We start from the raw sequence: 24,288 nt of genomic DNA, 5'->3' as shown, positions 1-24,288 counted from the left end.
AGATGGAGTCCTGTGTCAGGCTGTGCTGGGCATGGAGTCTGCTTGAGATTCTCCCTCTCCTTCTGACCCTCCCCCACCAAAATAAACAAACACAAACAAACAAGGCAGAATTTACTTCCCAAATATGGCTATCAGGGTAAACTTCAGAAAAAGGTGGCATTTGGTATGGATCTTAAATGATGGACTATTTGCTACTCGTAGAGGCTGGACCTGATAGGGAGAGGACATACCAAGTGGAAAGGAGCATAAATAAACAAGCAGAGCTGTCCCACAACTATATGGCCAACTAATCTTCAACAAAGCAGGAAAGAATATCCAAGGAAAGAATTTCTTCAAGAAATGGTGTTGGGAAAACTGGACAGCAACATGCAAAAGAATGAAACTAGACCACTGTTTTATACCACACACAAAAATAAATTCAAAATGGATTCAAAATTCAAAATAAATGTGAGATAGGAAACCATCATAATTCTAGAGGAAAACCTCTCCAGCATTGGCCGTAGCAACTTCTTATGTCTCCTGAGGCAAGGGAAACAAAAGCAAAAATAAACTATTGGGACTTCATCAAGATAAAAAGCTTCTGCAGAGCAAGGCAACAATCAATAAAACTAAAAGGCAACCTTCAGAATGGGAGAAGATATTTGTAAATGACATATCTGATAAAGCGTTAGTAACTTAAAATATATAAGGAACTTATAAAACTCAACACCCAAAAAACCCCCAAATAATCCAGTTAAAAATGGGCAGAAGGCATAAATAAACATTTTTCCACACTTGATCTTAGCCAAAAGGCCAAGAAGCAATGAATAAACATTTTTTCCAAAAAAGACATACAGATGGTTAACACATACATGAAAAGATGCTCAACATCACTCATCATCAGGGAAATACAAATCAAAACTACAACGAGGTATCACCTCACACCTGTCAGAATGGCTAAAATTAACAACACAGGAAACAATAGATGTTGGCAAGGATGTGGAGAAAGAAAGAGGAACCCTCTTATACTGCTGATAGGAATGCAAACTGGTGCAGTCACTCTGGAAAACAGTATGGAGGTTTCTCAAAAAGTTAAAAATAGAACTATTCTATGATCCAGCAATTTATACTACTAGGTACTTACCCAAAGGATACAAAAATACTAATTTGAAGAGATACACGCACCCCGATGTTTATAGCAGCCTCACCAACAATAGCTAAAGTATGGAAAGAGTCCAAATGTCCATCCACTGATGAATGGATAAAGAAGTTGTCGTATGTAATATAATGGACCATTACTCAGCAATAAAAAAGAATGAAATCTTGCCATTTGCAGTGACATGGATGGAGCTAGAGAGTATTACGCTAAGTGAAATAAGCCAGAGAAAGACAAATACTGTATGATTTCACTCATATGTGGAACTGGAAAAAACAAAACAATGAGTATGGGGCGGTGTGAAGACAGACACACAAACCATAAAACAGATTCGTAACCATAGAGAACTGAGGGTTGCTGGAGGGAAGATGGCAGGGGGAGGGTTAAATGGGTGATGGGCATTAAAGAGGGCACTTGTGATGAGCACTGGGTGTTGTATGTAAGTGATAAATCACTAAATCCTACACCAGAAACTAGTATTACACTGTATGTTAACTGGAATTTAAATAAGAACTTGGAAGAAAAAATAAAAATAAAAACAAAAATAAAAATAAAATAATAAAATAAGCAGAGCTGTAATGTCCAAAGCAAAACCAGAGAACAGCAACTAATAAAGACCTGTGGTGTTACAGGACAAAAGTCCTGAGTCTATTAACTCGATCACTCACACTAGCTGTGTAACTTTAAACAAATTATTTAACCTCTCTGATTAAGTTTCCTCATTTGTAAAACTGGAATAATAACACGTGGCTTGGCTGGGTTACTGTGAGAATTAGAGAAAAATATGTAAAAGCATGTATCCATAATAAATATTCCGTAAATGTCAGCCATTGCAACTACTCATTATTTTTAACAAAACTAAGAATATACTACCTAAAACAACTGAGTATACTACATGGGACAATAAATCAATAAGTTCTCAATATACTCAGAATGAGCCTGGAAATAAACAACCATAATGATGAAAAAAGAAACTGAAAGAAAATGTAAGTATTTTGGTCATTTAGTCAGCTGTGAAGATAGTACAAGGTTTAGGTTATGACAGAGAGAAAGATGACTAATTATGTGTACACAGAAAAAATAATGATCTAAATACTGTTGGCAAGAAATGAGTATCACATACTAGGAACAACCCCTTTTTGCTTCTCTGAGCCTATGTGTCCAAACAAACCCTACCAATAATGTGCCACTGAAATACTCAATTATGATAAATTCTCTATAAAACTGAGATGTTCTAATAATCCATCAGGTTAGCCCACTTCTCTTCTCCAAATAAAATGCACCTCTGAAAGCAAACACTAATGAATTGTATGCCTTTCGGATACCCTTACTCTGAATGCTTAACTTTCAAGGACAGAGAAAAGACATTTCTATCATTCTATCATTGAATCACAGGTAATCTTTTTCACAAATAATATCCCTTTAAGAGAGACATGCTAATGAATTCCCTGTCTGAATGGGAATCATTATCTCAACCAGATCTGTGACTTTTCATTGACTACAACAGAGCTCTAATACATAAACTTTTAATTCTTTCGATTGTAGTTTGGTGGCAGTCAATGAAGTGAAGCACAGGACTGAAACTGAACAAAACAGTTTGGCTCGAGTAGTGCCACCGTGGAAAAAAATAAAAGCAGCCATTCCCAGAATTAATATTCTCTTTTAGCAAAAGGAAAGATCTCACCACCTTTGTTGAACTGATGAGCCAACCCCAAATTTGTTAACATTTTTGTTTTATTTGCTTTGTAATCCTAAAATGTCTTATGGATGTTATCCTCCACACAATGAAAAGAACACATTCTCTGAAGCTAAACAAATATCTACTAATTGTATCTTAAAGTTTGTAATTTCATATACATATATTTAAAGGAGAAGAAAAACAGAAAACTTCAGCCACATTAGTGCTGAGATAGTTTGAAAAACACTGTAAAAGAAGAAAACCATGCTAACTGGCAATAAAGTAATTATTCCTTTTTTAAATTAAATTTTATTGAAGTATAATTAACATACAGTATTAAACTAGTTTCAGGTACACAACATAATGATTCAACAATTCCATACATTACTCAGTGCTCACTTAGTAAGTGTAGTCGCCATCAGTCACCAAACAATGTTATTACAATTTTATGGACTATATTCCCTATGTCATACTTTTTACCTCCAGGACTTATTTATTAAAGTAATTCTTTCAAGAAGGTAATTTTGTATATTTGTTCCTATCAAAGTTACATTTTAAAAACCATAAAAACACTAAAACTTGAATATTGCAGGCTTTTAGGAAAAATGCCTTGTAAGAAACATATTGCTTCTTCCTTAACAATGACAAAAGCATAACTACCGTAATAACTAAGGTCACAAAAAAAGCAAGTGTCTAAAAAGGATGTGTAACAATAACTACAATCAATTAAATTTCCCTTAAAACTTACATATGAAAGCTGAATATATGCAATCCTTACATGGACTCAGCATCTCCACACATAGGCATATACCAAAATAATATATATGTTCATCAAAGAACATACAAAGCAATGCTTATTCTTTTCATACTAGCCAAAAACTAGAAACAAATGTCCATCAATAGTAGAATAAACAAACTGTGAAATACTCATACAATGTAATACTACAGAGCATTGAAAATGAACACCTTTTATTCAATAACATGGATGAATCTTCTAATTTCAACATAATGTTGAATGAAAAAAGGCAGACACAAAAATATATACTGTATAACTCCACCCATACAAGCTCAAACCTGGCCAAATTAATTTAAAGTATCAAAAGTTAGAATAGTGGTTGCCTCAGGGAGAGGGTGACACTCACTGGAAAGAGTCAAAGGGAAGGGCTTCGAAGAGAGTCTGTAATATTTTATTTCTTTACCTTTGTGAAAATTCATCAAACTGTACACTTAGGATTTGTTTTTCTGCATGTTCACTTTCAATAAACAGGGGAAAATTTTAATTACATATGAAATGAATTCAGTAAAAAGCAATTCTTATTTCAAATATAGCAAACACCCTAATTTAAGCCTCCGATAAATCTTCTGGCTCACTACATAAATATCCCTAAGTTATACACTTTGTAAAGTATAATTTTCACTACTAAAATTATACAGAGTAAATTCTTTTACCTTAAGAAGCTATGAAAAGAAGAGCAAATTAAACTCAAAGAAATAGAGGAAGGAAATAAGTTACAGGTTAAAGAACAAATCACAAAGAAATTAGAAAATAAGGGTGCCCAGCGGCTCAGTTGGTAGAGCATGCAACACTTGATCTCAGGGCTGTAAGTTTGAGTCCCACGTTACTTAAAAAAATAAAATCTTTAAAAAATATATATATGTGTGTGTGTGTGTGTATATGTGTGTGTGTGTGTGTGTGTGTACACACACACACACACACACACACACACACACCTTCAACTGGATAATAAAGAAAATGCAACATAATCAAAATTTGCTCAATACAGCTAAAGCAGTGCTTTGAGACAAATGTTTAGCTTTAAATATTTTTGTTGGGGGTGGAGTCCAAAATCAATGATCTGAGATTCCACATTTAGAAGCTAGAAAAAGAAGCACACTAAACTGAAAGAAGTTGGGCAATGGTTGTCAAGTGTGGGCTATTTTGCTCACCAGAAGATATCTGGCAATGTCTGGAGACATTCTGTTATTACAACTAGGGAGATCCACTGGCATTTTGTAAGGAGAGGTCAGGGATGCTGCTAAACATCTTATGATGCTCAAAACAGAATTATCTGGCCCAAATTGTCAAGTGCTGAGGCTGATAAACTATGAAGTACAGGAGAAAAATAAAGACAAGAACAAGAATGACCAAAATAAGAAACAGGAAACAACGGAGAATAGCCATAAAACCAAAAGCTGACTGGGGCACCTGGGTGGCCCAAACTCTTGATTTCATTATCTCACAACTGGTGAGTTCAAATCTCACATTAGACTCTGCACTGACAGTGCAGAGCCTGCTTGGGATTCTTGCTCTCTCTCTCAACATAAATAAACTTAGGGGGGAAAAAAAACAAAACAAAACTAAAAGCTGACTTTAAAAAGGTCAGCAAAACTGATAAACTTCTAAGACTGATGAAAGAGACAGAAACTACCAATAAAAAAAACAAAACAAAAAGCCACCAGGATGAAAGAGCACACATCACTATGGATGACACACATTACAAGAATGGTAAGAGAATATGATGAACAACTTTATGCCAATATATTCAAACAACTTAGATAAAATGGATAAATTTCTTGAAAGATAAAAATTATCAAAACTGACTCAAGAATAATTAGAAACCCTGAATATTCTTGCATCTATTAAAGAAACTGAATCCATAATCAAAAACCTTCCCACAAAGAAAAGTCTAGGCCCAGAAGTTTTCATTGGCAAATGTTACTAAGCATAAAATCTTTCAAAAAATAAAGGAAGAAGAAACACTTCCCAACTCATTTTGAGGCCAGTATTATCCTGATAGCAAACTCTGACAAAGAAATTACACTGGGGGGGAAAAAACCTAAAAACCAGATTACTATCCTTTATGAACATAGACACAAAAATTCTTAGCGAACTGAATCCAACAGCAAATAGAAAGTATGAGTTTTACAATAAAAAAAAATTTGGCCTTTGTTCTGACTTCCTGAAACCTTGGAATTTTCAAGTTATAGGAGTGTCTACATTATTCATGGTGGAGCCTTGGACCACGCTTGAATTTATGCTGAAGAGATGACTCAAATCGGGGGCTGGTCTTGCCAGAAAGATGAACTGTGTGATTGAGGGTTGAGGCTGTAAGACACTGATATCACCTGACCTCCTAACCTCCAGGGAGAGAATGGTCACTAGAGATTGAGTTCAATCATGTGGCCAATGATTCAATCAATTATGACTACATAATGAAATAAAAACTCTGAAATCTGAGGCTCAGGTGAGCTTCTTGTTTGGTAAATACATCCATGTGCCAGGAAGGCAATGCATCTTGATTCTACAGAGAAAAAACACAAAAGCTCCATGTTCCCAACTCTCCCAAACTTTGCCCTATATATCTCTTCATTTGGCTAGTCTTGATTTGTATCATTTATAATAAAATCTGTAATAAGTATAGTGCTCTCCTGAGTTCTGTGAGTAGTTCTAGTGAATTAACAAACTTGAGGGGATTGTGAGAACCCCCAAATTGGTAGCCAGATAGTAAGAAGGGTAGGTGGCCTAGAGACTCCTGAACTTACAGCTGGCATCTGTAGTGAGGGCAGTCATGTTGAGGACTGCACCTTAGACTTGTGGATGCTGTGTTAACTGCAGGGCGTTGGCATCAGTATTGCAAACTACACCATGACCAAGTAGAGTTTACTCCAGGAATGCAAGACTGATTTAAGATTCAACAAAAATATCAATCACTGTAACTGACCACATTAACAGAATAAAAAATACAGTATAGTATAATCTCAATAAGTGAAGAAAAAGCATTTGACAAAATTCAGCATCTATTAAAGATTTAAAACACACACACACACACACACACACCCCTCATAAATTAAGAATTTCCTGAACCTGTGAAAAGGCATCTACAAAAAATTATCATACTCCATGGTGAAAGGATGCATGTTTTCTCAAGATGAGGAACAAGGTAAGGATGTTCACTCTCACTACTTCTATGTAGCACTGTATTAGAGGTCCTCACCAGTAAAATAAGGCAGGAAAAAGAAATATATAGAATGGAAAGGAAGAAGTAAAAATATCTTTACTGTAAACAACATCATTTATCATCTATTTAGAAAACCCTAAGGAATATACAAATTATTAAAATATACCAAATTCAATTGCCATTTACAATAATAGCATCAAAGAATAATAAATACTTAAGGATAAATTTAACAAATACATACATTACTCACATTCTGAAAAACTACAAAATATTGCTGAACTTTAAAAACATCTAGGGGCACCTGACTTCGGCTCAGGTCACGATCTAGGTTTGTGAGTTTGAGCCTTGCATCAGGCTCTGTGCCGACAGCTCAGAGCTTGGAGCCTGCTTTGGATTCTGTGTCTCCCCCTGTCTCTCTGCCCCTCTCTCACTTGTGCTCTCTCTCTCAAAAATAAATAAACATTTAAAAAATAAAACATAAAAAATATCTAAATAATTGACAAAATGAAGAGACATACCATATTCATTAATAAAAAGATACAATATCGTTCACATGTGTCAGGTCTCCCCAAATTAACCTATAGAGTCAATGCAATCCCCATCAAAATTCTAGTAGGCTTTATTATAGAAACTGACAAGCAGATTTTATAATGTATCTTAAATTGCAAAAGACCTAAAATAGTCAAAGGAACTTTTGAAAAAAGGAGCACATTGGAAGACTTACACTACCTGATTCCATGACTTCTTAAAAAAAAAAAAAAACAAAAAACTATAGTAATGAAGACACTATGGTTTTGAAATAAAATAAATATTTTGATCAATGGACCAATCATAGATTTGCACATATATGGTCAAATGATTTTTTACAAAGATGCTAAGGTAATTCAATGTAGAAAATATAGTCTTTTCAAAAAATAGTACTAGAACAACCAGATGTCTATTTGCCAAAAAATGGTATTTAGCCCTTGCCTCACACCTTCTACAAAAATTAACTCTAAATAAAGCTTAGATCTAAATGTAAAACCTCACTCAGGTATCACCTCACACCGGTCAGAGTGGCCAAAATGAACAAATCAGGAGACTCTAGATGCTGGAGAGGATGTGGAGAAACGGGAACCCTCTTGCACTGTTGGTGGGAATGCAAATTGGTGCAGCCGCTCTGGAAAGCAGTGTGGAGGTTCCTCAGAAAATTAAAAATAGACCTACCCTATGACCCAGCAATAGCACTGCTAGGAATTTATCCAAGAGACACAGGAGTACTGATGCATAGGGGCACTTGTACCCCAATGTTCATAGCAGCACTCTCAACAATAGCCAAATTATGGAAAGAGCCTAAATGTCCATCAACGGATGAATGGATAAAGAAATTGTGGTTTATATACACAATGGAATACTATGTGGCAATGAGAAAAAATGAAATATGGCCTTTTGTAGCAACGTGGATGGAACTGGAGAGTGTGATGCTAAGTGAAATAAGCCATACAGAGAAAGACAGATACCATATGGTTTCACTCTTATGTGGATCCTGAGAAACTTAACAGGAACCCATGGGGGAGGGGAAGGAAAAAAAAAAAAAAAGAGGTTAGAGTGGGAGAGAGCCAAAGCATAAGAGACTGTTGAGAACTGAGAACAAACTAAGGGTTGATGGGGGGTGGGAAGGAGGAGAGGGTGGGTGATGGGTATTGAGGAGGGCACCTTTTTTTGGGATGAGCACTGGGTGTTGTATGGAAACCAATTTGACAATAAATTTCATATATAAATAAAAAAAAATAAATGTAAAACCTAAAACTGTAAGACTGCTAGAAGAAAACAAGAGAAAATACTCATGATCTTGGATTATGAAAAGATTTCTTAGGACATAAGGAGCATGAACAATAAATGACAAATATCAACTGGACTTCATCAAAATATGCAACTTTGGTTCTTCAAAAGACACTGTTAAGAAAATGATAAAGGCTGGGGCGCCTGGGTGGCTTAGTCGGTTAAGTGTCCAACTTTGACTCAGGTCATGATCTCACTATGAGTTCGTGCCCTGAACTGGGCTCTGTGCTGACAGCTCAGAGCCTAGAGCCTGCTTCAGATTCTGTGTCTCCATCTCTCTGCCCCTTCCCTGCTGGTACCCTGTCTCTCTCTCAAAAATAAATAAGCATTTAAAAAAAATGATAAAGGTAAACCACTGAGTAGGAGAAAACATTTGCAAAACACATACACAGTAAAGAACTTATATCCAGAATTTGCAAAGAATACTTTACAGCTCAACAAGAAAACAACTCAAGAGAAGAAATGCAGAAAATATAATCAGACACTTCACCAAAGAAGATATATCAATACCAAACAAGCATATATAAAGATGCCCATGATTATCAGTTATAAGGAAAATGCAAAGTAAACCAGAAGCTATCATGACCCACCCGCTAGAATGGCTAAAATTTACAAAGACTGACAGTACCAAGGGCCATCCAGGTTGTGGAGCTACTGAAAGTCTCTTACGCTGCTAGTCAGAATGTAAAATGGGTACAGACACTTTGGAGAATGGTTTGGCAATTTCTTTATAAAGTTAAATATATACTTACTCCATGACTCAGTAATGTCACTCCTAGGTACATATATACACAAAGAGCTGTTCGTGAAAGTACATGGCATCTTTACGTATAATAGCTAAAAACTATATGCAACCTAAATGTCTATCAACTGGTGAATGGATAAACAAATTGTGGTAGATTCATACAATGGACTATTACTCAGCAATATAGAGAACTGAACTGTTGAAATACAGAACACCATGAATGAATCTCAAAGAACACTATGCCAAGTGCGCCTGAGTGGCTCAGTCAGTTAAGTGTCCGACTTCAGCTCAGGTCATGACCTCATGGTTCTTGGGTTCGAGCCCCACTTTGAACTCTGCGCTGACAACTCAGAGCCTGGAGCCTGCTTTGAATTCTGTGTCTCCCTCTCTCTCTCTCTCTCTCTGCCTCTTCCCTACTTGTGCTCTTCCTCTCTCTCAAAAATAAACATTAAAAAAAAAAAAACCCAAAACCCTATGCTAAGTGAAAGAAATCTGACACAAAAGAGTATGTATATGATATTATTTATATAAAACTGTAAAAATGGCAAAACTGCAGTGACAGAACAGTTCAGAAGTTGCCAGGAACAAGAGGTACAGATAGGAAACTGTCAAGAAGCATGAGGTAATATTTTGAGGTGATGAAAATGTTCTATATCATAATTTTGCTGGAGATTGTAGGATTGTATACATATGTCAAGCCACTGAATTATATACTAAAAACTGGGGGTTTTTATTGTATAGAAATTATATCCAAACAAAACTTATTTTTTAAAAAAGTAGTAAGCCTCATCCAGAAATTGAGGCAATAATCTAATGTACCACAAAGTACTAAAAAATGAGAGTAAAATATTAATTCCTTATTGTGGGAGACTAATAATATAAATTACTAGAAAGTACATAATTTAAAAACATCATTCCTTTGGGAAATATCTATATTTATGTCCACTTAAAAAAATTTTCATTTCTGGCATACAATTAATCTGCTGTTAGTTAAGAGTATAGACAGTCAAGTCTTCATCTTCTGTAACAGGAAATCAATAGATAATAAGCAGGACAAGCTTCTCGTTTATTTATTTAAATATTTATTTATTTTTGAGAGATAGCACAGGGGAGTGGCAGACAGAGGGAGAGAGAGAATCCCAAGCCAGCTCTGCCCTTGTCAGCATAGAGCCCAGAAACCAAAAGGGGGTTTGATCTCATGAACCCTGAGATCATGACCTAAGCCCTAAGTCAAGAGTCAGATACTTAATTGACTAAACCACCTAGGCTCCCTGCTTCTTATTTAGAAATAAAAAAGCAGGGGCACCTGGCTGGCTTGGTTGGAAGAGCATGCAACTCTTGATCGTGGGATTATTAGTTCAAGCCCCACACTGGGAGTAGAGATTACTTAATAAATGAAAGCTTAAAAAAAAATAAATAAATAAGAAAGCAAAGAGCCGAAGAAATTGTTACATCGTTGGAAGTGGTAGCGTCTAGGAAGTAGAAAATGGAAGGGGAAAGATAAGGCAGGGAAATGTTATTCTTCTTTATAAGCCACTTGGTATTAATGGACTCTTGCTACTATATACAACTATTACTTTTTAAACATGTTATGAATTTAAAATAAAAGATAACTACCTCACTTTCTATTCTTAGCAATGCCAGAAATTAAGAAGTATCTAATACATACTAAAGTTACACATTATTTATGAAATAATCACGTCTTAGGTGAGAGAGCAATATTAAAAACTACAGATAGAAGCGCCTGGATGGCTTAGTCGGCTAAGCGTCCAACTTGGGCTCAGATCATGATCTCACAGTTCATGGGTTCAAACCCTGCTTCAGGCTCCATGCTGATGCTCAGAGCCTGGATCCTGCTTCAGATTCTGTGTGTGTCTCTCTCTCTGCCCCTCCTCCGCTCACACTCTGATCTGTTTCTCTCAAAGATAAAATAAAAAAAATTTTTTTTAATTTTTAAAAGAACCGCAGGGAATTTTGAAATTAAAACTATTGCTCTTAAGCATACTTCCAAAAGTTAAAACAGGATATTTAATGTGTGATAACACATTCTATTACAGAGCAACATTCTAAAAATGTTTAAAAATGGAGAAAATATCAGGGGGCTTGGGTAGCTCTGTCGGTTAAGCATCTGACTTTGGCTTGTGTCATGATCTCATGGTCCTGGAGTTCAAGCCCCGCATCAGGCTCCGTGCTGACAGCTCAGAGCCTAGAGTCTGCTTCAGATTCTGTGTCTCCCTCTCTCTCTGCCCCTCCCCTGCTTGTGCTCTGTCTTTCTCAAAAATAAACAAACATTTAAAAAATGGAGAAAATAGGGGCACCTGGGTGGCTCAGTCGGTTGAGCGTCCAACTTCGGCTCAGGTCATGATCTCACAGTTTGTGGGTTCGAGCCCCGCATCAGGCTCTGTGCTGACCGCTTGCTCGGAGCCTGAAGCCTGCTTCAGATTCTGTGTCTCCTACTCTCTCTGCCCCTCCCCCGTTCACGCTTTGTCTCACTCTGTTCTCAAAAATAAATGTAAAAAAAAAAAAAAAATTAAAAAAAAAATGGAGAAAATATAGGTGATTTCCTAAATCCCTTGACTTCAAAATTGTAATTTGATATTTTAGGATAGAGTTGGGCATGAAATAGACATTCAGTAGTTACTTTGGTGGGAAAAGAAATGAATGGAACCATAATTAACAGCATTACTTATAATATAAAGCCCATTTTTTTTGAAATTGATCCTAAGTTTTATTGTTAATATATTACATTCTTCTTTATAGTACTAGATGTTATGCATCTATTTCAAAGAATCTTACTAAGAGAAGTACATCACACAGAACAGTGATTCTCAAAGAGAGTAGTAGAAGAGAGGCTGGCAGGACAGCTGAATCTGCTTGCTTTGGTAGCTGTAGGAGAATGGAGGTACCTTTTTCCAACTGGCTACACTCCCTACTTCTAACCTCTTATTGGTTTATTTCAAGTTTTGAAGGCTTCATTGCTTAATATTTATTTATTCATTCATTCATTCATTCATTCACTACACCTTTAGTTCTTTTAGCATCACATGTTCAAGACATCTTAGTGCAATAAACAGGAATGGGCAATTTTCTTTTTCTTTTACACTTCTACTGAGGTATAATATGCATACTATAAAATTCACCCATTTTAAGTATACAGTTCAGTGAGATTCAGTAAATTTATACAGTTGCATAACCTTTATCACAACCTAGTTTTAGGACACTCCTATCACCCCCAAAAGTTTCCTCATGCCCATTCGCAGCCAATTTCCACTCCCATTTCCTAGACCACCACTGATCTGCTTTCTAATTTCTATAGTTTTCCCTTTTTTATAAATTTCACATGATGGAATCATGTGAAATATGTACTATTAAGTATCTGACTTCATTTAATGTTTTTGAGGTTCATCCACTTTGTTATACATATGAGTAGTTTATTTTTATTGTTCAAAGTATTTCCATTGTATGAATATACTGCATTTTGTTTGTCCATTCATTCACCAGCTTATGGATATTTTGTTTCCAGTTTTTGGTGATTATGAATAATGCTATGACCATTCACACTCAAGTATTCCTGTGGACATGTAGAATAGGAGACCTTCATCTCATAGGACAGTGTTTCACACTTGTTACACTCTATCATTAACATCCAAGTTATTTACCACATCTATGAAAAAGGCCAACAGTATGAAACACTTACTGGTACTTAGTAAGTTAATATTAAATTCCTACTAATACTTAAATGTTTGTTTAAAGAATAAAAGAAATGTTAGTCAGCAATTCTGATAATATGGGCTTCAACTTCAATGTTAAAAACACAAACATAACTTTGTCTGCAATAAGGATACCTGTCACAAAGTTACAATGAGAATAATGACATTAAACACCCCTATATTTCATACAAAGCAATCAATTGTGCCTAAGTCTCTCTAAAAGTCTTGTCAAAAATATGTGAACATTTCATTCAAAAATACCTTCAGATCTACATGATCATGCTCAAAGTATTCAGCTATTCATTTAGTATTTAATGAGTAGCACCTACACTAGGAATATAAATACTGTAAAATTACAAAGTCTCTGCCCTCGTATAACTCACATTCCATCATCCACTTTTTGCAAATAAATAAATAAGGCATAAACTCATTAAAAAAATTACAACTATATAACATACACTATGACTTTGGCATTATATCCTTACAATAGTTAAGTAACCACCATGTAATTCTATTTAATTAATTTATATATACTTGAAGATGTTTAACTTTTATGTAGATAAATTGTTTTGTTTCTTTAAATGGATGAAATGTGGTGTTTGTGATAAATTCCATAAAAATATTAGACTTTGGGTTTTTGGTAACCTCCCTAAAAAACCATGATTCTATAGAAAAATGAGATTCAAATACTTCTTTTTGGCATACTGTACTATTTCCAGGAATGTAACCTGCCTTCCAAAGGACAATGGACTGGATAACATGTTAAAATGATAATGTTAAGAACATCAAATGGTTTTAGAACAAGACTAGTTTTAAATTTTAAATTGTAACTTCTGCAGACTGTTACCAACAAAGACTACAGAAACCAATCCTAACACGTTCCATATTAAAAACAATATATCGCCCAGAGTTTTGTGGAGTCTGGAAATCACTTATTTCCTGGTATTCATATAGAAGACATATACTATCACACAAGTCTATGGTAATCAAAACTTAAAACCTCAAAATTTACATTTCCTCTACTACCAAAACAAACTTACCTTTTACCCGCTAGTCTCTCATTACATAAAAAGAAAGGTTCTTTACAGTTCCTCAAAGAGAATCCTAAATTGTCCATGTCTAATTAATCAAAATAAGAATAAAGGAAAATCAGTTGTTTTGTCAAAATATGTGACAAAATTATGTTATTCTATATTTAAAATTATATTCTTCTATAATTAAAATCATGTTCTATATTAAAAATTATGTTCTTCTGTATTTAAAATTATATTCTTCTATAATTTAAAAATGCCCATTTCAAATGGCTTCAAAGCTCTCATCATGTGGCCTCCACAAATGGTGTTTACATAGTGTTCTCAAAAGACTATCAAAAATATTTCCCATGATAAACAAACATAAGGAAATAAATACCGCACAGAAACCCTTTTATCCAATGTCATAAAACTAAATAAAAAGAAAATCCACAATACTTTTCCCTGAAATGTATGAAGCAACGTTAATAACAAAATTATCTATCAAACCAAATATTTTCTAAGAAATTAGTTACTTAGATAAAATGCAAGGAATTTCACTTACATTAAGTTATGGAATCCCTATATCTCCCTGAATGTATGTTAAAGTTAATCAATGAATAAGTATATACTAGGAGTCTACAGCATTTCTACAAGAACCTATTGTAATCTTTTCTATAAATCTAAATAATTTAATCTGTATACTGTCATCTGATAAATAAAAACAGCCATGTTTATGACATCTTACTGACTTGTATTATTTACCATTTTATTATATACATATATTTCCAAACATACCATAAACTCTATTGTAGGGAAGCATGTATAGCAACAGTTATATATATATATATATAGTGTCAGTTCAATACATTTGGTTACTAATTACCTTTAAGAAAGCAGTCTCAGTAGCTATAGTGAAAAAGGAAGCAAATTACAAAAGTTGAAAAATATTGGTGGGAAGGCATTAAAGTAGCAGATGCTGACCACATGTTTCAAGCATTTGGCAGAGCGGAAGAGGAGAGCACTAACACAAAAATTTCAGGGTACAGTCACTGAGTCTTAGTTTTTTGTTTTTTTTTTTAATGTTTTATTTATTTTTGAGAGAGAGAGAGAAAGAGCGAGCGAGAAAGCAGGTGAGGGGCAGAGTGAGAGGGAGACACAGAATCTGAAGCAGGCTCCAGGCTGTCAGCTGTCAGCACAGAGACCGACGCGGGGCTTGAACTCACAAACTGTGAGATCATGACCTGAGCTGAAGTCGGACACTTAACAGACTGAGCCACTCAGGCACCCCTTTAAGTAAATTATTACTGAGGCTTATTTGCTGATCCTAGAGAAACAAATCCAGGGATCTGTCTCATCTCCTAGTTCTACCTGTGCAAGTTACCTTGCACTGCATGCCAGTCCAGTTTCCTCATCAAAAAAAATAGGGTAAATATTTTCATTTTACCTCACAGAACTGTTATGAAATTCAAATGAGGTAATAATGTACATTACAGGTATTCATGCATAAGTAGTATATTAAATGTAAGGGGTTACTATTCATTATTATTGAAGATGGATTCTACTCTTTGAGCCAACAATTCTAATTCTTCATGTTTATCTGAAGGATCTAGGTGGACAAATGCACAGAGGTATCTGCACAAAGCTGTCTGTTCATAGTGCCCTGTTTCAAATGAAAAAAATAATCTAAAAATAACTTAAACGTCATCAATGGATGACTGGGTTAACGAATTATGGTATACACATGAATCAGAGTATCATACTATAATTAAAAATTATTTAACAGATGTGTATGAACATGAAAAAACATTCAAGATAAGAGAAAGCAAAACTGCAAAAGGTTCAATTCTTGAGATGCCTGCCTTCATCTATCAAACTTAATCAGGTCCTCTGTTATGCCCCCCATGGAATCCTATATTTCCCTCATATTAAACTCATCACAGTTTGAAATAATATATTTATATATTTACTTGACAACATGTGTTTCCTTCATTAAATGGTAACGGAGATGGTGTGTACACACACATACACAGCCGGGGGCGGGGGGGGGGAGGGGAGCGCGGGGATGGGGGAAGGCTGCCAGTACTTTAAAATGTAGGAAGCCAAAATGAAAAATAAAAATAATCTAACAAAAAATATGCACACTTAAATTACATTGGCATTACTGATCAAAATTGGGACCCAGAAATATACTTGGTCAAACCATATCATCAAACCTCTTTGATTAGATTTCTGTTTGGAAAACAGCTTCACTTAAGATATCATACTATACCCAAAAGGAGGTAACGCTGTTTCATTTGTAAGGAGAAATCTAGAAAGAAAGAGCTTTCTTCAGGCCAACAGTCTCATCTGATTAGAATGATGCATATTCTGCTTAAAATCCAGACTGATCTTAAACCAACCACCACTTATAGTTAAATAGGTATCTCTTACCATCTCTAGGCCACATGAGTTTTAATCACAAAATGATTGTTAATATCTTACCTTTATAAAGCAGAGAACTATACCAAATGAAATCCTGAATTCCCTTTCTAAAATTTGTGATCTTCTACATCATGTATTCAATATTCTGGCAAAAGACTGCTCATCAAATAGGAACATAAGCAGCTGTCCTACTGACTTATAAGTCATGATCATCATGTCTCCTTGAAACAATACTTCCACAGGGAGTATGTCCTTTAGAAACTCTGCAACAGTAAACTTCTGTTTCAATGAAGCATTTAATGGAAAGTCTGAGTTTGTTTACAGTGAGGCATATAAATAATTCTTGAGAATTTTTCATTTAAACTTGGTTTTAGTCAAAGAATATCACAGAAAACATTACATAGGCTGTGTTAATCACTCAACGTTTGGAAAATACTGAAGAACAATACTAATATCACAAAGAATTTAACTGCTACTAATCTCTACTTTTGTCCTGAAACTTTGGGAATTTTCTACTCGACAGAGACTCAGAAACTATTTCTTTTTTTAATTTTTTTCTTTTTTTTTTTTTATTTTTTTTTAACATTTATTTATTTTGAGACAGAGAGAGAGACAGAGCATGAACGGGGGAGGGGCAGAGAGAGAGGGAGACACAGAATCGGAAGCAGGCTCCAGGCTCTGAGCCATCAGCCCAGAGCTGACGCGGGGCTCGAACTCACGGACCGCGAGATCGTGACCTGAGCTGAAGTCGGACGCTCAACCGACTGAGCCACCCAGGCGCCCCAGAAACTATTTCTTGATACAGAAAATTTGAAAAGCACAGAATAGTAAAAAGAAATTTCACAATAACTATATGGTTTCATTCAACTATTTAGTGAACAAATAGGTACATGTTTAAAAATAAAAACAGAAGATATAACAAATTTCAAATTACTTCTACTGGAAAAAATCCTCTACAACTATCCTAAAAAAAGAATTCACCACTATTCCCCCCAAAAACAAATAATGCACAAAGGCAGCTCAAAAGGCTACAAACCTGAAAACATAACACTACAATCATTCCCTCTAAGACTAACATATTTAATTATTCTGTAGTTTTAAGAAAAGTTAAACTAAAGCCTTACAAGCAAAAGGAAAGTTGTTTTGTTTTTCGATGTCCTCAATCCTAAGCAGGTAGAACTGAAATATAGCTGTTATTGTGAGATTCCTTAATATCCAAAAAATACCAAATAGAATAAATTTTTCTCAACTTAAAATTCAAGCATAAATTGGTACTTACTACCACTTCCTACATCATCTTAAAACAATGCAATTGCTATGTGTCATAAGCTCATACCAACATTTACTGCCAATATTTGATAGACTTATGGTTCTTACATATACAAGTTTTAATATTTTTCGTGACAAGATGACAATGAATGTTCTTTAAAATTAAGTGCAACATTCTACAGTCTACTATAATATACTTACAGACTATGTTATAGTATACTATAATATACACTTAGTATATTATAGTATACTATAATATACACTTAGTATATTATAGTAGTTTGAGTTCTTTACTCTTCAAATACTACATATTATTTTCCCTTCCAGATGTATTATTGTTAACGTCCTTTAGGATACAAAGTAATCAGGGGTGCCTGGGTGGCTCAGTCGGTTAAGCATCTGACTCTTGGTTTCAGAACAGGTCATGATTTTGTGGCTTTGGGAGTTCAAGCCCTGCATTGGGCTCTGTGCTGGCAGCATGGAGCCTGCTTGGGATTTGGTTCCTCCCTCCCTCCCTCCCTCTCTCTCTCTTTCTCCCCCCTCCCCTACTTGTGCTGTTTCTATCTCTCTCAAAATAAATAAATAAATAACTTAAAAAAAAAAAAAAAAGTATTCAGAGTTTGCCAAAGCAGGAATTGCATAATTTTTCCTTCCAGACTTGAATATGATACTCAGCACAAAAGAGAAACTCAATTCCTAAAGAAGGCAGGCTACCTGGAGTTTGAAAACCTTCCATTCTTTAAGAAACACCTACGATGTACAAAGCACTGTAATAGTTACTGGGGACAAATCCTTAAGCAGTAGAGATTCAATTTCTGCTTTCATATAGCTTCTAGTCCAATGAATGAGACATGAATTCTTCAGTCAGAGAACTGTATGTATCTACAAACTGTATATTCACAAACGTGCCATCAGGTACGTGACTACCTTATCTACTTTGGCAGATGAAGAAAAGCTTCCCAGAAGTTATGACTGAGTGGAAATGAGTGTTATTAGACAGACACAATTTGGCAAAAGGGGAAAGAACAGAATATGTGCAAAGACGGTGAAGCAGGAGGAAACATGGTGTACTGAAGGAACTGAAAGGCAGCTAGCCAATATAATTAATCAGAATTGTATATGGGGCAGGAGTGGTTGCACAGATACAAGTTAGGAGGTTATGATGGTTCTCCAGGTTGAGAGATGGATGGTATCTCATCAGGAGGGTCGTAATGAAGATAAGAGAAAAGAAGGTAAATTCATGAAGTATTTAGGAGAAAATCAGCATTACAGTGAAGCCAGGCAGACTAGTGTTAGTAGAGTTCTAAAGCTGACAGATCTTGAAATTTTTCAGTTGTGAGACCAAAGAGTTAAAACGCTGGGAATTTAAGCTTATCTGATGCTCCTCAATGAGCCAGATAGCAATTGCAGCCAGGTTTTCTAATACCAGTAACATCTCAGGAAGGGTAATTTCAGGAAATGTGCCAGAAGGCCATGACCAAGACTACAGTAAAGTCAACCAGGTATTTAAAAAATAATTACATATTATAGATCCCACTTCTGAATTGTCAGTTAGAAGGATACCAAAAGATGAAATTACTGAGATTTTCAAGGTACATGCTTGTAATATCACATTACATCACTTATTTTCTCTCCTTTGTACTTGTGTGAAAATAAGATTTCAAGACTTATAATATTAGGAGTTAACATTCACCCATAAATTTATAAAATAACATTTTATATCAGGAAGACCATATTATACCTGACAATACTAGGGGGGAAAAATCAACCAACATTATATCTAAAAGATCCTACAATGTCAGAGAAATGAATGTCATTGTATGACATACAACATACCCAACATCCAAGATGCATAACAGTAACAACTTCGACACAAGTGCTTTTTGTTCCTGAAAATAAAACAAATATACTCCTAACTCTATTCCTTTCCTTGTTTAAGATGACTACAAGTGGAAATTTTTACAAGTATTCTTTCTCTATGTATATATGTGTATATATGTGTATATATACGTATATGTATATGTATGTATATATATGTATATATACGTATATATACATATATATACGTATATATACATATACGTATATATACATATATATATATATATGCTCTATGTAACCAATATAATAAAATTTCTTTTAAGTCTAGTAATAGGCTTAAGGTTAACAGAAGTCTATAAGGTCTCCTTCAAATGGACTAACAACCCCATTTCCACATACCCTGGCACTGGAAATTGATCCTTGGCTCCTCTAGTCCATGAAGCAGAAATTTTAAACGAATGTAAGGAAAAATAATTTCTAATGTTCCACTTAACATACTAGTTCTCATCTATAGGCCCCGGCCTAAACCCTACCCATGGGTGGACCTTAATACATTCTGAACTCTATTTCTTTCTCTTTCCTTCTTATTACTTACATTTCCATGAAAAATTATCTTCCTTAGCCTTGGGTGGTCCAGTATATACACAATTATTTTCCCATGGGTACTGTAAGAACAACATGGCATGCCTGTAGTTTTAAATTTTTTCTGATATGCTATGTTAAAACATATGGTAATTAGCACTGTGGTCCTACACACAATCACAGAATCCTAAAAGGAACACTACCACAAAAGAGAAACAGCACTGAGTCAAAACTCCAAGCTGAGCAAAGTGTAAGTCAACAGATGACAAAGACTTATTCATGACCTGCAACATAACTGGTAAAATCTAGAAATGAATGTCTAATTAATGCCTCTATAATCCTTGAATTGTTAGTAAAAATGTCACATCTGCAATGATGGAAGTGGTATAGTGAATAACTAATATAGTAACTGATCTCTAAAAGTATCAATAAATCAGTGTCATAGAACTTCAGGGGAGGTAGGGACCTTGGTGAGTATGTAGACCATCCCTTCATTTTACAGATGAGAACAGAGATGAAGAGAAAATGTAACGATATCATTTACCTGATTTCTATAAAATAGGAAAAACTCAATAAATACTTGTAGCATAACAAAACCCAGGCCTGGTTTCCTATCTGGTACTCTCTGCACATCTCTAAATTAAAAAAAAAAATTTTTTTTTAACCTACACGTGGGTTGAAAAACCCATGAATTCTTGAATATAGATCCTAATTGCTGAGACATTAACCAGAGAAACTGTGAACAAGAAAATTTGTATTTATTGTTTTAATACTGTATATCATGTTACATATTTTCATCCTAAACCCATCATACTATAGCAAACCCTCTAGGCCCACACATAAAAATATAACATATCAAGTTCATGGGTAATTAGTTTTACAATTTTAAAAATTAAGTTTCAAAGATACAAAATAGTCTTAATGATGAAGCCAAAAAAGAAAACACAGCTTTAACGATTAGTCAAAGGGAGAAGAGTGAATCCTAGTTTTGCCTCAGCAGTGTCAAAAATACAGAGTGGGAAGATCCAACCTTTTAAGCTTAATTATTATCTATAGGAGCCTCAGGTTTCCTGCATCAATTAGTAAGAGCCCCTACTCCTGGTCTCTTCCCAACCTGCTTCTTCAAGTGACTACCCAACTACTTGTCCGGAGTTCTCCAAACTCCTCAAGCAAACTTAGTTACTGAGAGATTGCTCTGTACCTCTCCAAAAAAAATGCTTGTATTCTCTTTGGGAATCAGGAAAAAAGGTCTCATTTAATTCCTCTTACTGATGGAAAAGACAACATCTGTTGATTTTAAGATGGCCTTTTGAAAACTTCCTATGAGGGGCGCCTGGGTGGCACAGTCGGTTGAGCGTCTGACTTCAGCCAGGTCACGATCTCGCACTCCGTGAGTTCGAGCCCCGCATCAGGCTCTGGGCTGATGGCTCAGAGCCTGGAGCCTATTTCCGATTCTGTGTCTCCCTCTCTCTCTGCCCCTCCCCCGTTCATGCTCTGTCTCTGTCCCAAAAATAAATAAACGTTGAAAAAAAAAATATTAAAAAGAAAACTTCCTATGAGATGAATCCTTAGAATTTGCTGGCCCTCTGGGACAAAACACTGAAGAGACAGCCAGACACTACCAAAAGTTTTCAAAAAATGTCAGTCAACTGTGTCTGAATACACCCAGACAAGCATTTTCTAGGGACCTCTTTGGACTGAAAAATAAGCATATTCTTTGTGTCATTTGTTGTTTTTAATTTAAAATCTCCCTTACCAATTCAATCTTACCCAATAAGAGACAACACTTTCATAGCATGGTCTTCCCTTTCATCCATAAACAACAGACCATGCCCACTAACTTCCTTCTCTAAATATTTTTATTCCTTTAACAAAACCCTTGATTCTGCTTTATATCCTGCCTGAGCTATTTCTGGGTTTTAGAAATTCTTGGATCATCCAAGTTTAAGGCTGGCCCAAGATTACTTTTAGCACTCGGTTGCATGCATGGACACATGCTGTGAAGTCCCTCAACTTATTGTCCCTCTCCATCCGTCACAGACCTCCTGGCTTAATCCCAGCAAGAACTCTTTAGTGGTCTTTCGGATTCCACTTCTTCCCTTCCACACAAAGTCAGCTTAGGATATCCAGAGTTTATTATTTTAAAAGGGCCAAATCTCCAAGGACGGTCGCGAAGGAACTCATTTGGCTATTATTCAGTGCTGCTCTAGACTTGTATTAGAGAACTGAGGTCACCAGGGCCTGCATTTTTGCCTGAGCGTGTGCTCCCTCCCACCAGCAACCCTTTCTAAACCTCCTCCCACAGCTTGCTACCTGTTGGCAGTGCTGGTGTTGCTGCTCCCGTTGCTGTGTTTCTGTGCCCGGGTCAATCTCCTTGGGGGCTTTGAATGCTGCAGCCGCGGGCTCGGCATGGAGGGGAACGTTGAGGCATAGCCATGTTCACACTCTAAAGAGACAGCAAGAAAAAAAGATGTAACAGGAACATACCCAAATCCATGGACCCACAGATCGGAAGTCCCTGCAGTCACACACTGCTGAAAGCAGCTGCAGGAAAAGAGGTAAAAATTTTTCCACTTTTTGGAAGATTAAAATTCTCAGTCCTTGCCAGGACACCAAACCTGTGGCATTATCTACAGACCCAGCCCGTCACCTGAAAGGTGTACAGATACCACCTCCTCAACCAAGTAAATTCTCCATCCTCTCCAAAATCCTCTTCGCCAAGAATTCTTGACTCAAACACGCTGCTTTGGGAGACTAGTTACCATTCACTTCAGTTATCTCGCTGGCCTCAAAATCCCCCTTTAACTCTCCCCATTCTAGGTGTCTCCTCCCCAAGCGCCACATTTTCACGTACTTCAAACAATTCGATCGCCTTGTCTCAGAGGACATTTTCTCTCCTGCCACCAGTTTCAGAGGTGCTGCTCTTCGCTCCCCCGTGTCCTGACACCTGTCCCTCATGGGGTCCCATCTTCTCAAACCCCAGCTTCTCAGGGGCCCCTCCCCCACGGGTGGCCAGCCTCCTCCCCACTCGCTCTCCAGTTGGCCTCCCTTGCGACGCCGGGGGCCGGGTCTCCCCTACCCCTGCCCGCGCTGCTGCCGCCCCCTCCCTGGGGTGCGTCCAGCCCTCTCTCCTCCCCAAGTCCTCGGGTTCACGCCCACTCTCAGCACACACCCTCCCGCGGCTCCCGCCCCCCCCCCGCCCCCAGATCCCCCTCACCCGCCTCGCCTCACCCTCCCCGCGCACACGTGCCACCCTCACACACACGCACGCGCGGCCGCTCCCGCACCGCCCCCTCACGGGCTCCAGGTGCCTACCATCACCGCACCCTCCCCTCGCACCCCTGCTCACATTGCACCCCTGCCTCGCCTCCCCTCACACGCAACCCCGTCTCCCCTCACATGCACTCCTGCCTCCTCTCACAGGCACTCCCCTCCTCACGCGCACCCCTGCTTCCCCTCACACGCACCTCTCCCTCCCCTCACGCGCCCTCCCCTCCTCACACACACCCCTGCCTCCCCTCGCACGCACCCCTCACGCACGCACCCCTCCTCACTCTAACCCGTCTCCCCTCACGCACGCATCCCTGCCTCCCCTCACACGCACCCCTCACGCACCCACCCCCGCCTCCCCTCACACGCGCACCCCTCCTCACACACCCGTCCTTACACACGCACCCCTTCCTCCCCTCACACATCCCTGCTCACACACGCACCTCTCCCCTCACACTCACTCCACTCCTCACGCACGGACTCCGGTCCTCACACACTCACCCTCCCTCCCCTCACACGCCGCACCGCGCTCGGAGGAGAGCGCGGGCTCAGGTGGTAGCGGAGGCGGCGGCGGCGCCCAGCCGTTACCTCGGTCCCGGCGCTCCAAAAACTCGGCCGCCTCAAGCAGGCGCTGCACGTTGATCATCCGCACCCGCTCCATGGGCACCGCTGGTGGCGACCGGGGCCTCTCCGCGTTCCCTTCCCCGGCCGACAGGAGGCGCCGCGGGCGGCTACAGGCCGGTGCCGCCCCGGGACATGTGCGGCGGGCGGGCGGGCCAGCCCGGCCGCGGCTCGGCGCGCTCTCCGCCGCCCTTGCCTCCCCACCCGCGCCCCCACGTACTCCGGAAAAGATCGGAGTACGTG

The 24,288-nt window shown here is 37.6% G+C and overlaps 1 protein-coding gene across 3 annotated transcripts in view; it reads right to left on the bottom strand.

Moving 5' to 3' along the window:
* Positions 1–24,288, bottom strand: part of MXI1 (MAX interactor 1, dimerization protein) — an 84,741-nt gene that overhangs the window by 42,594 nt on the left and 17,859 nt on the right. For 2 of the 3 annotated variants that reach the window (XM_040486393.1, XM_040486394.1), the window contains exon 2: positions 22,468–22,600. In XM_040486393.1, coding sequence (XP_040342327.1) covers positions 22,468–22,600 — 133 coding nt within the window. Of the gene's footprint in view, positions 1–22,467; positions 22,601–24,012; positions 24,204–24,288 lie in introns of those variants that run through there. The other variant, XM_040486395.1, reaches the window with a different exon arrangement.

Source organism: Herpailurus yagouaroundi, unplaced genomic scaffold, assembly GCF_014898765.1.
Source record: "Herpailurus yagouaroundi ecotype Mexico unplaced genomic scaffold, PumYag 163, whole genome shotgun sequence".
Classification (NCBI taxonomy): domain Eukaryota; kingdom Metazoa; phylum Chordata; class Mammalia; order Carnivora; family Felidae; genus Herpailurus; species Herpailurus yagouaroundi.
The sequence above is the reverse complement of the archived record's forward strand: the minus strand, read 5'-3'. Positions and strand labels throughout refer to the sequence as shown.